Raw genomic sequence first — 15,861 nt, forward strand, 5'->3', positions numbered from 1 at the left:
ACCACGTTTCGTCACCACGTTTTTGTCTGGAGCTTTGGGTGTTATTACACAAGTTGTTTTGATTATGTGTTATGGATGGAAAAACGTAGCATGAAGATTCTCTTTCCGTCTCGGACTTTTGAGGGTTCCACTCAACCCCAGCTCAGTTTGTCGAGATCAACCTGTGCAGCATGGAGGGCCACTAAAATCCTGAAGGAATAGCCGTGGTCGTAGGAAAACTATCTTATGGCACCCTCAGGTAATGACTATCTCACCAAAATGCTGCTTCAGCTGCTCGAGGAATATGAAGGTTAAGACTGTGTGAGGGATGAGGCGGATAGCTGCAGGAACAAGACCCTGGACACAAATCAAAGCACTATTTCAGTGTCTTAATACTCTGTAGGTTACTACAGCACATAATTAGAAAGAGCTGTATAAAACATCATGTCTGCGTGAATGTGACATCCACCTTGTAGAACGCATTCGGCCCCAGCTTTGCTGTTTCTGTTAAGCAGTGAGACACACTCTGCAACAAGGAGACAAAACACACAAGAGACATGCCAAGCTGTGTCATTTTCCCCATAACCAATGAATAAAACATACATAACATCAGAGTGATGAGGGCGGGAGAACTCAGAGACCTAAATAAGCCAAACTCTCCTGCAAAACCAGATAACAGGAAAAGTCATTTTAAAGACACTCACCCCATACTGAACTTCTGAATTCATTAATCTTGTTTTAACAACATCCAGTGGTTGACAGAGGATTGTAGCAGAGCCACCCTGCGCAAGAACAGAGGGCTTATTTCAGAAAATCATGTGATGTTTGTCTTGCTATGCTATGACAGACGTGAGTCACTTACTGCAAACACACTCGCCAGGAAGTGAGTGAAGATGTTGTCAGTCAAGTAACCAGTAGCCAGAACCAACTCTTTGGACTGGTCGTAGCAGGCGAGCTGCAGGAGCAAAACACACATGTGCTGCGTAAGTTGGCTCGCATTTATGGCTTTCTGTTTTGTTTCTTTATTTTTTAAAGAAGTGTATAATTTCCAAGAAAATACTTAAAAAAAATATCAGTGAAATAGACCTAAAACCCAAAATGTAGTTTTGGTTTAAATGCTGCAGGCTAATCTGTGTCCTTCCTGCCACAGAACAAGAGCAAACTACACAGTGGATATACAGTTGTGGTCAGAAGTTCGTGGGTACTCAACATGGGCATAAATGTCATGGTGATTTAGGGCCTTTAATGATTTCTTTGAAGTTTTCTTTCTCCAGGGTGGAATGATTGTGCATAGATCTTTAAAGACATTAAAAAACAAGAATTGGATGCACAAGTTTTAATTTATTAGGATTTCCTCCAATCCATGCAGGGTCAAAAGTATACACACAGGCTCAAACATTTACATACGCTCACTTAAATCTTAATAAGTGACGCTGAAGGCCCTACAATGTTTTTACTAACTTAACAACACCAAGGCCTGTTAACATCTCGTTAGTGATCATGATTGTCTCCAACTGGTAGTTTCTCTTTGCCAGAGAAAAAGGAATTTCTTTGACAGCACTTACTGGTCTGAGCAGTATTCAGAATTTTGGCATTTTGCATGATAATTACATGCAGTATAACTTTTAGGATTATACTGACTGATTTTAAAATTTAAAAAATACCAACATTTAAATGTATAGATTTTTTTAATTGAACTTTATGCGTAGCCTCTAAAATATATTTCCCTACATAACAAGCTAAGAAAAACTGAATAAACACAGTTTAATCAGCTGACTATCTGCATATTTAGCCATTACAGATTTATTTATGGCAATAATTGTTGGGCATAAAAATTATAACATTAAGGCCATTATGGTTCTGTCTTACAGTTTGCTGTTACTGCTCAAAAATTCACAGTTTCACTATATTTGCAGTCACTGTTGTCTTGTAGGGCAGTTTATGACTTTACCTGTCCAACAGACACCAGTGCACCTCTCGAAGAAGCCATTGAAGCACCAGAAAACAGTTTCCTCAGCCCCTCTAAAAAGCACATTTCAGAAGGATGAACATTGTAAAGAAATCTTTAGTCAGTATTTGTTCTCTTGAGTTTAAGGATTGTGGATTTTAAACTTGTGACAGAACATACAAAGGAAATAAAAATAAAGCTTTAATGGTACGTTTAATGGTAGAAGCTTTTATGGACTTTACCTTCCTTACAGACACGTAAGAGCCCATCAAACACATGAGCATAACTGTAAAAAGGGAAAAAACTATCTTACAATATGGTTATTTGGAAAGAACTATAATTGTCTGTAATTATGATTCAGGATGTATTCCCATTTTTCGTGCACTTACTTTCTTCTGAACTCTGCTGCCATCTTGACGTCATTCTGCATTCTGTAAAGATGAGAGATTTCAAAGCCGGTTGTCTGTCAGCACGTGCAGCCTTAACACTGATTGTCTTGCTTCTGCACTCTGGGAAAATTGACCATCTAAAATTGGAAGGCTTTTATGCCACCACAACTTTTTTTCTTGTGTAGTTTGTACTTTCCCCAGCTATCTTCCTTTCACTTCACAACATTTCTACAGGTACCTACTTTGGATGTTATGTTAGAAACCCCTTAACCCCTTAACTTGTGTTTAGAAATATATATACACTCACAGACACTTTGTTAGATAGTACCACGTTTGACCCCTTTTGCATTCAGAACTGCCTTCATGGCATTGACAAGATAGCACCATGTCAGTTGCTGCAGATTTGTCAGTTGCACATCTATGATCTGCATCTCCTGTTCCACCACATCCCAAATGAGCCCTGGAGGCCTTTTTGATACAGTGCGTGCTGGACATGTTCAGCAACAATATTCAGGCTGCCTGTGGCATTTAAATGATGCTCAGCTGGTAATAGGGATCCCAACGTTTGCACCACAAGCAGCAGCATGATGATACCAGGATGAATCAATGTTTTCCTGCTGTTTATGACAAATTATGACCCTACTATCCAAATGTCAAAGCGGAAAAAGTCATCAGACCAGACATTTTTCCAACCTTCTGTTGCCCATTTTTTTTCTTTTATTTATTTTCAATTTTCATAACAATCAAAACACAAAATAGCATACACTGGACATGGTTACATCTGTGCAATCAGTAAGGAGAAATACAAAGACAGAAAAGTATCCAAGTACTAAGAACAAAATAAATAAGGGGTTGTGTAAAACTTAGCAGACGCACAAAAGAGAAAGGGCAACTGTCTGTTAGATTCTGTCCTTTGTTTTCTCTGCAACCTCAATCCACTCTTGCTGAAACTTTCCTTGACAGTTATTATTCCTTACCATCAGTGATTCACAGGAAGCAGTGTCTTTAACCATTCTATGAACTCTGGTTTAGTGTGGCTCCTCCAAAGGCAAAGAATAACCTAAGAAGCACAGGGTAAAACAGCCCAAGCTCCCAGTCGGCACAACTGAGGCAACTCTGGTAAAGGCCTATGTAGCGACTATCCAATACAATGAATTACTTGAAGATCAACAGTCCCTGAAATACTCCGACTAGCCTATCTGGCAGCAACAACCATACCACCTTCAAAGTCGCTTCTGTCACCATTCTTCCTCATTTTGATGTTCTCTTTGAACTTCAGCAGGTCATCTTGATCACGTCTACATGTCTAAATGCACTGAGTTCCTCTCATGTAATTGGCTGATGAGATATTTGTGATGAGCAGTTGGACAGGTGTACCTAATGAAGTGATCCGTGTTCGTGTATCCTTTGTTACTTTTTGGTATTTTTCTTTTTCTATTATTGTTTGTTTTTTGGTCATCAAGCACTCGCACAAAAGTACGGTGGACAGAAACCGCAAAACCCCAAAAGTTATAAACAACATTTTTAAAATGCTCAAGATAATAAAACGGCCACTTAAATGGACCAGAACAAACTAAAAATAAATGTAGGCTTTTATTAGTAATATGTTTCATGATTCAGTTTCAATTTAATCTCCATTTAAATGTATATTAAATATTCATAGAATTATTATAACTATTAAAGCATTTTGACAACAAAATGAATCACTTTTATCTCACGGCTGGAATGACAGCAAATTTAGACCTTAAACAGCAATGTAGTGGATGCACTGAACTATAAAATATAAACTATGACTTTTATGTGGTGAACCACAAAAATACATTCGATTCTACATGTGAAGTGCAAACAGATACAAAGACATAAACACTGTATCTCATCTTACATTCACCAGGTCAGTTGGGGTCCCAATGAAACCACCTGTAAAACCTGATGAAGGAAAAACAACATCTTTAAATGCAATTTTAAGTATAAAATGAAACAACATCTTTAAATAAAATGTAAGCTATTTTCCACCATTTACCTCCAAAGGCACCCAGGAGGACTTTCTGGTGGAAAGGCATAGGACCTTTATTTTTTCTCTTCATCTTATCCCTGACGGTCTCGTAAATGGCAAATCGTGACAAAGAATATGTCATCTGGACAAATGAATAAATAAAAACAGCTATGTCAAAGAGAGGAAGAGTGTGCGGCTGATAAAGGTTTTATGGAAATGAGTGTTGTTTTTGACCTGCCGGCAGAGGGAAGCAGTGAGCCCGCTGTAGAGAGCCAGAAAACCCTCTCTTCTCACTACGTTAAGAGTCATCCCAATCATCCTCATCCTCACTTCCTGCTGTGTTTGCAAGTGGACCTGGAAGCAACCATAAGGAAGCAGCACTAAGAGTCAGTGGCACTTTTAGTGAGAATTGGCCTTAGATATATGTAAGGTTCCTGTCTTTAAAACCGTTAATATCTAGTCTGAAAATATATCTCACGCTCTAATATTACCAGCACCATTCAGTCCGCATCCTAAATTAAAGAAAACCAATGCAATAAGTGGATAATAGCTGCAAGAAATAAAAAACTGTGCCACTAAACATACACTACAAATGTTACTATCATTTAAAGCACCTTAAGGAATCAAAGCAAGCCTAATGATTGCCAATATAAAGGCAATTTGGCTGCATAATAGCCAAGTGAAATTCTAAGAAACTGCTAAAATGAATATTGCTACAACACATTATTCCAAATTTTATCATCAGCAAGTAAATAGAAAACCAAAATAGCCAAAATAGACACATCAGTGAGGCCTATCTGGATCTATTTTGTCTCTGCCGAATGGAAGGATTGTGCTCTGGTGTTAATTCAAATTCGATAAGCTCTATAATTTACCTTTATCAAATCCAGTGGATGGGTTACACAGGCTGCTGCACTGGACGAGACCCCACCAAAATACCAACGAGAGACACGGTTCTCCTGCATGCTGTCAGTGAGGCAAACTCTAGAGGGGGAAAAAACCAAAGGGTCGACTTCTCAGAGGCTCAAAGGACAACTTTGCCCGAGGGTGCTCCTTTCATCGTTTTTCCCCTCAGCACTTCTGGTGATGCGTGGCCACAATTCATCTTAAAAGTCGACGGGAGTCATCTCAATGTAAATCTGTATTTTTGTTTCTTTTGAAGCAGTGGACAGACAAATATAATGAGTGTCCCTCTGTACTTACTCCATGTTTGTGTGCCAAGAAGAAGAGGGGTGCAGCTGGTTCATGGGAGAAAGTGTACGTTACTAAAAATAGTAAGCGGGCTTGACCGCTGCTGTAGTTTTGAAATTGTGGCCGACACACTGACATGGAGCAAAGGTCTCGAAGTTTAAACAAATATTTGTCAAGGATAGATTTGTCTAATTATAGCATTCAGACTTCAGGTCATAAGCACAAAAGGTTACAAGGTTACAACATTTTGAACAATGGGTCAGTGATGCACAGCAACATTATTATTTTCATACTTTTCTGAAAGTTTCTACAGCTAATGCAACCGTCTGGGTTGTTGAACATGACATGATTTTAAATGAGTGCTATGAATGACCAGCCTGGCACAGCAGCACTTGGGCTGACTCAGAGGGGGGGCACTCATGACAGATGATACAAACAGCAACTGGATACCCACTCCAAGTTGGAGCAAAGGTAAGATGTGAGCAGACACAGGCAGGAATGGGTAATGACAGCTAGCAATAGTCAGAACTGAGATTTAGGTTTCTGTCTAATGCTTTAACATGAGTTGTTGTTGTTGGGCCTCTTTTAGGGAGCTGTTTGATCAGATTGGGGGTGGTTGCAATTTGGCCTACCGTCTGTGAAATAAATGAGATGGGCAAAACGATAACTGCGAGGTCCAGAATAAAAATGAAGTTGAATGAACAACAGGCTTAACCTTCATGGTTGATAGGATTTATTGCAGGCCTGCTCCATTATTTTCTGCTGGCTGTAGCTACACCGGTTGAGATTGCAATCAAGTCAGACTGCAGACATTAATCTACTGCACATGAATCCAAATCTTTAAGGGTACACTGATTAAATAACAAGAACCAACTAGGAGTTAGGTCTATATGGATGTTATATTGCATTGATGCTGGATGTCTGCAGTTGGTGGACCGTAGGCTGACCTCAGTCACTTGAAGTGTAGGAGAGTGATATGCTGCTGCCCTCTGCTTTATGCTAAATTGCTGCATTAAATTGCATACAGCTGGATTTTGTTTTTATCATAAAGTGAGTTAAAATGAAACCTGCGACTGATTTGATGTGGTGACTTCCTTCAGCAGTCCAGGCCAGGCTTGCAATGCTATGACCCAGCCAGAAGCCATCATCACTAACACAGCAAAGTATCATTTTCATTCTCCAGGACAATTTTCTACGACTCTCATCAGGACTAAAGGGTTTTCCCTCCTCACTGTAGGAAAACTGGATGACAAGCCATTTCTTTCACATGTTCTTCACAGAGTTTTTAATCACTTATGTTGCGTTGCTCTTTCTCATGTTTCATCTGTACACATCTGTCTTCATTCTTCCTGCTCTCCATCTGTGCTTTGCATTTGTTCTTGTGACAGATGTAAAAACAGACTGTATTCTCTCTAAGATTTAGATGTGTCACGATAGATTACCGTAAGTCCGAGTGTTGACATAAAAACTAAACATGTTAAATTATCAAAGCACTAAAATTTACATTTAGGTTTAACCTTAAAAAAAACTAAAAGCAAAACTCCGTCATGATTTGGCACACATACCTTCATCGGGGAATGAAACAGAGTTAATGAAATCACTCGATCCTTCTACTTGTGGTGTTTCACCATTAGGGATTTCCCATTAATTATATTCCCCCAATGATAAGCTTCTTCCACCCAGGATCAAAGTGGAATATTCCACCAGTGAAACGATATAAGAGCAATCTTCAACACCTGGACCGATACAGGAGCCCAAAAGGATCAATAAGCCCAGAATATTCACCAATCCAACAGGAGTGAAATACTCCACGGTTTATCCTCAGCACTCTTTGTGCTAAAAACACATCAGTTCCCAGGTCCTGAATCCTTCCTGATGCTTCAGTTACAAAAAATTGCTGAGACTACTTGATTAAAACAACTAGCCAACATATCTACTGGGAAAAAGCACTATAAAAAACTGTTATATTAACATTATACTGCCATGATAGCAGGTATGAAATTGAGCCCCTTCAATGTTCTCTACATACTTCTTGACATGTATGTCCTTGCAACCTCTAGTGTCCATAAGTACAAAGCACCTGACTCCTCACCTTCTCCTATAATTAATCAGAAATTGTTTATATTCTTCAGGTTTTTCTTTTTACAGTCAGCAGTCTGCAGGTGATTTTGTGCAGGGTTAGCAGTTTATGTTCCTTATGTGAACCCCATTGAAGAGACAGATTCTCCAAGAGGAAAAGCAGTCCAACACTAGTTTTAAAATAACTGTGTATAATTTTTCTTCTTTACATGCTGACTTTTGCAGACAAAATAAGATTGTCTACCTACAGCAACTAAATGCATGTAGACATTAAATGGGCAGAATGAAAAGCAGATTTAAAGGACTTTGAAAGTGACATAGCTCGTAATGACAGCTGGGCTGGACCGAGTACTTAACTGCTGATCTGCTGGGGTTTTCTCACACGACCATCTCTAAGGTCTCTTCTGACATCTCAGTGTGAGATGTCAGAAGAGAATGAGTGTCTCCTTTCATCTGATAGGACAGCAACAATAATTTAAACAACCACTTGTTACAACCAAGGTATGCAGAAGAGCATCTGTGAACAAATCAGACCTTGATGCACATGGGTTACAGCAGCACAAGACCACACTGGTTGCCACTTATGCCAGCTAAGAGCAGGGAACTAAAAGTAGAGTTTGCACAGATTCATGAAAACCGTTTTTTGTTCCGAAGGCAAAAGGGGTTCAGAGGAAGGTATACCTAATTAAGTGTCCAGTTAGTGTAAATGGCGTAAATTACTTTCTCTCCAAATCATACATCATCACAGATACTGAAGCTTTTTTCCCTCTTTTAGGAAAACCTACTCATTTCTGTTCATTTCAACACTAAGGTTTACTCAGAAACAAAATGACATGCAAGTGCTGTTATCCAGCGTTATTAAGACCTCTGGTGGACAACCGCAGTAAAGCATTATCTAGTGAAATTCACTGTTCCACTATAAATGTTCAGTCAACACAGCACACATGAAATCTTGATTACACTCATCAAGTTTTCCATAAATTCAGCCACACGACCAATAACACATAAGAGCAAAATAATTATTTCAACTTTAATCACATTATTAACATTTCAATGAGATTTATCTGGACTCAACCCTGCCATTCTCTGAACTACACACAGTATCTGGTGCTCCTCAACATCAGTCATCTGTATCAACCTGGAAACCACAAGATTTAACCTTGTGAGAAGATTAAACACAAAGAATTACAAAGTAATTTCAGCCTCTTTCAGACATGCGCTCCTTCCCATTGATCTGACAGCATCTTGGTGTGGTGATGGTTTTGTGTCCATCAGCACCCTGATCACGCCTCTGGACGCAATAAATTTCAACCGTAGCAACTATGCATGCATCTTTGGCGAGTTACTCAGCTCACAGGAGAATGCAATTAAAAGCAGAAACGTTTACATCGTTTCTAATTTGGAATATGATTCAAGCATTCTTCCTAATTCAGAAGAAAGCTTTTTAGAGCATGCATGTGGGGGGGTAGGGTACAGCTCTCTCTGCAACACCACGCAGCACATGCAGCTCTTTGTAACAATGACAGAGAGAGAAGTTCTCTCAGTCTGTCGCAGGAAGGTCAGATAGAAACCAGAGGAACATTAATGTGATCAATGACCGCCGATTGACACAATGCCATTACTGCAATGTTATTCATTACATGTCTGAAAAAGGCGTTACTCTGCATCCAACCAATCTCCTTAGCTTGTTTGTGACACGTGTATCAGACAAGCGAACCACCAAACAGTGCGGCGGCACATCTGCGAAGGCTGCGTGCTGGAGAGTTCAGTCTCAGCTGTGCCGTCACGACCTGACGTTGTAAGGGGACGGCGTTAATGTCAGAAGGCATTTGTTTCCATTTCTCTTACGATCCACGTCTTTGTCGTACAAAAAAAAAAAAAAAAAAAAAAAAGGGAGGAAAGAAAACAAATAAAAAGAAAAACTCAAGGATGAAGTGCATGAGTAGTAAAATGATGGCGAACAGTGGGCATAAGGGCAGACGAGATCTACTCCAACTCCACGGTGCCACCTGCTGCCTCCAGGGCTGCTTTTAATTTCTCTGCCTCTTCTTTGGATACGTTGGCCCGGATTTCCTGTGGAAGAGACTCCACTAGTTTCTTAGCCTGTTTCAAATAAAGAGGGCGGAGAAAAAAAAAAACAATTAGTGAAATTAACAAATTTGTGCTTTGAGAAGCTTTAACACTGCAGACAAAGCAAATTACACTATACACAATGTTTGCTTGTAGTTACTGCTCACAATAAAAAGAAAGAAATTAGGAACACTTGATCACCACAATACAACAAATTCATATCAATCTGTCAAGTTAGAAACTGTTGGGAATGCATTTCACCCACTTTGGTGCAAATAAAGGGACAACAGGTTCACTGCAAAGCCAACACCACAGACAACCTCTGTGAGCAAAGGACCCACTAAAAGACGTCAACCCATGCTACCCACGTGCCCTCTGACAGTTTGTTTAGAGGAATGCACATGACGAGCTTGCTGGAGGTCATGTAGTAGGACTGACAATTCTTTGCTCAGAGGAGCAGACACTGATGCCCTTGATATCCTTCTACAGCCCTGTTCAGCCTTCCTTGTGTAACAGCCCACCTGCATCACCTCACCACTCTTGAGAACATGCTGGGAGACATAGCAAACCTACTCATAACAGCACGAATGGATGTGTCATCCTGGATGAGCTGGACTGCATGTACTGTTTTATGCTACCAGCAGTGAGATTTTCATTTGCACCAAAGCAGCTGAAACTGATTCACAAAATAAATTGGACTGATTTTGCAGACTATTATGTAATAATATATGCATATTATTACCTCCAAAGCGTCATCTCATAAACATTTTATATCTCACATTCTAACACCGGCCCACTGCTTTTTGCCAAAAGCTACAATAAGCCCGCTTAAATAGCTCCAACAGTGAGACTTACCTGCACCAGATTCAAGCCCTGGATGCAGTTTTTCACTTCCTTTATAAGCTTTACTTTTTCAGCAGCTTTCAATTCTGTCAATTTTACTGTAAAGTGAGTCTTCTCCTTCTTTGCTGGTGCCGCCTCCTCCTCTGCAGCCTAGTTGCAAAAGGAACACAATCGAGGTCATTTAACTGTGCGCACGGAGCCTCGTTGGCCACATCAACTATGAGTGGCTTTAAATTCTTAAGCTAGACATCTGAAAAAGAACAATAATGATGTATGTTGCTACTTAAGCCATTAATGATTTATAAGGCAGTCTTCAGAACTTCCCTTTAAAAACAATTATCAATACCTGAGCTGCAGGAGCAGCTAATGTCGCCATCGCCCCCATCGGCATCATTCCGACACTCTCAATGTTCAGAGTTTTCTGTGGTAAAGACAAACAAGTTATCACTCAACATTTAACACAAACGGACAGCAAGAAGCTCAGACAAAGTGCACTGTGGTTTTAGGTTTCCCACAAACCTTGAGGAGTTCGTTGAGATCGGACACCTCTAACAAGGTGAGGCTGGCTATGTCACTGACAAGCTGCTGGATTTTGGGGGAATACTGTTTGGGGGCTCCATCTAGAGGAGGGGTGGCGATGGCATCTGAAGACGAGGCTGGACTGGTTTTCAGAAGTCTGAGAGCACATAAGGCTGGTGTCTGCCGTTGAAGCTGTTGCCTGGGAAAGTGAAAAGCGGTTAGCTAAACGGCAGACTGTATCCACATATTCAGTATGGTGTGGATCACACCTGGCATCATCCACTGCCATATTTTGACTTTGTCTACTGCTTTACAAAACAATCCTTCTTACATTTAGAGTGCAGACTGCCTAACTTATGCATAATTAATGGTCTCAATTTGCAAACCACCAAATAACCCCTCAAGCTTCTCACTGTGTAAAGACAGTAGCTATTACTATGAGATGGGTTTGCTTTCTTATTTCACCTGGAGGACACTTTTATGCTTATTGCTTTGCAGTTTAACAGCTCAAACAAATTATGGTAATTTGGCAAGCAAAAACCCTGAAATTCCAGTTTTGCATCAGCAAATAATGCTATACAAAAACACCACACCACAAAGGATTTGGCAGGATTCTGCAGGTACTGGCTAGCTTTGGTTGGAGAGTCACGCATCCCTGGTAAGAATAGTAAGAAGAGATTTGTTGTATGTTATATGCGAGATGGCACAAATGGTAAATGGCCTGCATTTGTATAGCGCTTTACTCAGTCCCTAAGGACCCCAAAGCGCTTTACACTACATTCAGTCATTCACACACAGGCAACGGCAAGCTACATTGTAGCCGCAGCTGCCCTGGGGCGCACTGACAGAGGCGAGGCTGCCGGACACTGGCGCCACCGGACCCTCTGACCACTACCAGTAGGCAAACATGGGGTTAGTATCTTGCCCAAGGATATTTGGCATGCAGCCAGGTGGCAGCCTGGGATCGAACCACCGACCTTCTGATTAGTGGCTGACCTGCTCTGCCACCTGAGCTACAGCCACCCACAAGCGGTTGCTCAGGGCGGGCAGGACTGGTTGACATTACGGCAAGTACCTGTGAGCTAAGAAATCAACCATTATATTCTGGCAGTAAGGACAGATTTCAGGAATATTGTAGGTTTATTACAAAAGTACACTCTGCAACACGAATATCCAACTTGAAAACCTTTGGAACACGATCAAGTTTCATGTAAGCAGAATGTACAATAATAATATCAACTGAATTATAACCCTCACAGATGCAATTTATTTACCCGTTCTGTGTTACACCTTCCCTGTTGAGGTTACAATTGCATTATATAACAAAGGTTATATATCAGCTCAATCTTCTTTGTTACCCATCATCGTTTAGCAACCTCGCTATTCTATGAATGCAGGACTGTAATCAAAGAAAGTATGCAGACCTAGAAATGCACTGTGGAAGGGGGGCAGGAAGCTCAGTCCTGTTAGTAAAACTGACAGCACGGTGGTTCTTCATGCCTTCTCAAACATCTCAGACTTGGAATTTCACAATAACAGACGTGGACAGCTCAGCTGAGCAGTTGCTCTTCATTGATTGCATGGAGACCAGTTGGATGAGGGATGTGCAGACGATGCACTTATAGTGTCTGATGGTTACAACAAATTGTCAGGCATGTGGACAACCCACCCCCAAAGCTTCCCATTCTACTTGTGATTACAAAATTTAAGTCCCTTTACCCCCAAACAAACCCCTGGGTACTTGCAGGCAAAAAAAAAAAATTAATAAATACAAAAATAAAAAAAATAGTTGTGCAAAGGGCAGTCAGCCTCCATGTAACCAGGGCGACACTGGAGGAAACTACAGCTTTGGCTGAGAGGTCCTGATAAGGATGAAGAGAGAGAAGCGCTCCAGGACAAGCCATGGTGGCTTACATCATAAAATCTCCAGCTGACAGTCTGGACATGTCTGTTTTAAGACACAACTGCCTCTTTTACACACATGGCATTGAAAGTCTCAAGACTCCCGAAAAACCCCAGTTAAAACTCTAGTCAGTTTTAACAGGGTAATGTAGCCTATCAAGCTATAAAAAATGTTTTAAAAAAAATCACCCAGAGTATTTTTACTACTGTCAAATACCAGAAAAGTCCCATTTGACCAGTGTAGGTAAGAAAAAAAAAAAGGTCAAAGCCATGCTTCTCTTAGATTTTTTTTTTAAGACGAAGCCATGAAGGTATACTGCGTTTTGTGTCATTAGTCGGACAGCAGGGCTCAATTGGTCACGTTGTTCAAGTTGAAGCCTGCGATGGAACCCTTAACGTCGGCTAACCTACTTAGCACACAGCCGCAAACCACTAAACTCATTTCTGTGCTCACACAACGCGCATCGTCTGTCTTTAGACGAATTAAAAAGACAACATCGTGTTCTCCATCCAAATTAAGCGGCAGCAGTGGCCGGCTCTCTGCCCTTGAAGCCGCAGACACTCGGATACAGGTGTACTCCGCCTGTTACGTACCGATGCGTGCTGGCTGCGGCTCGCAGCGCGGTGCGGAGGCAGCGGCTGGTGCAGAACATGCCGACGGTAAATGGAGCCGGTGGTCCTCTCTCTGAGAAACAGACAAATTTATCACACACACGTCTCCTTCCAGCGGATCCTCTGCCTCAAAAGCACATGGAGTCCCCTCTACTCCTGACCTACCCACAATGCATTGCGTGAACTGTTAAAAAACCTCAATTCAACTGCTACGGGAGCCCACAAGGGACAATGAATGTGCGTGAGAGAGCGACAGAAAGAAAGTAAGTTTGAAATAATAATAATAATAATAATAATAATAATAATAATAATATGTCCAGTCTCATCTTTCCATCTCTAGCATTATCACTTCAATGACATGCAATGACTCATAGTGCTCCATTATCTGTTTTTCCATCCAGGTGTCTTTACTGCATTGGCAGTGTGGTTGGGATCATTCTAATGCTCAAAAATTAAGCTGTTACAGTCACATGCTTTCCAGGTGGAATTGCATAGTGGATCAACATCTGAAGGGATTTTGCTGTGTTCAGAATTCATCAGCTTTGACATTATCCACAACACCACTGGCTCAGATTCAGCCCGAAACCATGTCAGATCCAGATCCGAGGTCCTGTGTTTGGACTTTCTTAACAAGGCTTAACAAAAGAAAAGAAAAAAATAGTAAATGAGTGAAAAGTCAGAATTGGAGAATTATTGGTCAAGACCACTTTAAAAATGTAAAGTGGACTGGCTCCTTGCAAGCAAAGTAGAAAGAAATAAGAGGTGACTCAAGACTATAGCTGTCCTATTATTTGCTGTGCATGTGCATATGTCCTACCTGTAGTGTACCAATGCTGGGCACTTGGACACTGGGAAGGAGCATGAAGGAAATCCTCTTAACCAGGTAATCTCTCCACCCATCTGCTGCTACTGTCTTCCACCAACATGCCATTCCCTCCACTGGCCTTTATCGCCAGTGCAAATAAAAGGTAAGAAGCATCCGCTAAGAGAACAATGCAATGCATGGGAGTGCAATGCTAGATAAAAGAGGCACACATCTTTTCTTTTCTTTTTCCTTCAGGCCATGCTGCTGTCTCCTCAGGCTGAAAGGAACTGGGAGAGTGTTTGTTCAGTGCTCGAAGATGTGTTGGAGAGCCAGTCACACAGGCAGTTATTTGCTTTAGAGCTTGGTTCTGGAACTGGCCAGCATATCATACGGTTTGCTCAGAAGATGCCCTTTGTCATTTGGCAGCCATCAGACATCAAAGAGGATTCTCTAGAGAGGTTTGTGCCTTTCAGAAAGTGCTTGCCATGTTGACGTGTCAGTATAGTTATGTGTGACAGAAAGATTTACGAACATATTCCAGTTAAATCAATGATCTATTTAAACAAGTGATTTGTTGAAGTCTATGGATTTGACATTAAATCTAAAATGAAGCTCGTACACACCTTGTTGGCAGTATCAAGGCATATATTGCTGCAACCCAAGCAAAGACGGTGCTACCACCTGTTCACCTGGATGCCAGTGATCCGTGGGAGAAATGGGCAGGACTGAGTCACAACTCCTGTGACGTTATTATTTCCATTAATTTACTGCAATACAGCTCCTTCAAAACAGCCCAGGTAGGCCTGGTTGCTTATAAATCAACTGAAGAGCTTGAGATATATCCCCACAGTATTTTATTTACTTATCATTTTCTCAGGGAGTGTTCAGTGGAGCAGGACAGATCCTCAAACAAAACGGCCTTTTGATAACATATGGGGTATGTAATGATAGTTAATTACACTACAAATAAACCTGAACCTACTAACTGATGTCAAATTAAAACATTTCTCAGGTGTATGCTGTTAATGGCATCATCACACCAAGTTGTAATGAAAAGCTGGATGAGGAGCTACGAAAAATGTGAGTAGCAGCTATTTGGTAATATGTGTATGTGGTTGGCTGTTAGGATAAGATATGGACCATGTTTGGTTCTGCTGCATACAGGAATCCAGACTGGGGTCTTCCAGATATCGACGTGCTCAGACAGCTGGCCTATGGGAACGGGATGCGTATGGAGCGGATAGTAAGTCATGTATCTCGGCTTAGAGGCGATTCCACCTCCCAGCAGCATGTCTTTTACACTTGTAATGTTTCCTTCTTTTAGATTGAGATGGAAGAATACTACAAATGCCTCATCTTCAGAAAACTCTAAAGAAGCCAAAATACCAAAAGGACATTAAATTATTAGTTCACATCAGTTATGAGTGTAAGTCTATAGTCTTTATATTTGTAAGACAATTCTGCAATCTGATAATGGATATAGTTGAATAAAAGCTTTAAAAAAAAAAAAAAAAAAAACCCTCCTCTGTGT

General features: G+C 40.8%; 3 protein-coding genes across 3 annotated transcripts; 1 reads left to right on the forward strand and 2 right to left on the reverse strand.

The window, feature by feature from the left end:
• Positions 1–234: 234 nt before the first annotated feature.
• Positions 235–5,994, reverse strand: slc25a10a (solute carrier family 25 member 10a; the record flags this gene model as incomplete). The annotated part of the gene is made up of 11 exons (XM_080904666.1): positions 5,185–5,994; positions 4,544–4,663; positions 4,337–4,451; positions 4,199–4,242; positions 2,317–2,390; positions 2,170–2,213; positions 1,931–2,001; positions 842–934; positions 684–761; positions 449–505; positions 235–336 (listed from the first exon to the last, which is right to left on the reverse strand). Exons 1-11 carry the CDS (start codon positions 5,272–5,274, stop codon positions 235–237), a joined length of 888 nt encoding a protein of 295 aa, XP_080760792.1. The 5' UTR covers positions 5,275–5,994.
• Positions 5,995–8,595: 2,601 nt separating this feature from the next.
• On the reverse strand, positions 8,596–13,691 carry mrpl12 (mitochondrial ribosomal protein L12). Its single transcript, XM_080904667.1, has 5 exons — positions 13,508–13,691; positions 11,012–11,210; positions 10,839–10,913; positions 10,505–10,642; positions 8,596–9,682 (listed from the first exon to the last, which is right to left on the reverse strand). Exons 1-5 carry the CDS (start codon positions 13,564–13,566, stop codon positions 9,566–9,568), a joined length of 588 nt encoding a protein of 195 aa, XP_080760793.1. The 5' UTR covers positions 13,567–13,691; the 3' UTR covers positions 8,596–9,565.
• Positions 13,692–14,404: 713 nt separating this feature from the next.
• LOC308411547 (methyltransferase-like 26 B) lies at positions 14,405–15,781 on the forward strand. Its single transcript, XM_080905485.1, has 7 exons — positions 14,405–14,493; positions 14,586–14,788; positions 14,965–15,127; positions 15,208–15,267; positions 15,343–15,410; positions 15,495–15,573; positions 15,655–15,781. Exons 2-7 carry the CDS (start codon positions 14,589–14,591, stop codon positions 15,700–15,702), a joined length of 618 nt encoding a protein of 205 aa, XP_080761611.1. The 5' UTR covers positions 14,405–14,493; positions 14,586–14,588; the 3' UTR covers positions 15,703–15,781.
• The last annotated feature ends 80 nt before the right edge of the window (positions 15,782–15,861 follow it).

This window comes from Rhamphochromis sp. 'chilingali' (genome assembly GCF_963969265.1).
Source record: "Rhamphochromis sp. 'chilingali' genome assembly, chromosome: 15".
In the NCBI taxonomy this organism is placed as follows: domain Eukaryota; kingdom Metazoa; phylum Chordata; class Actinopteri; order Cichliformes; family Cichlidae; genus Rhamphochromis; species Rhamphochromis sp. 'chilingali'.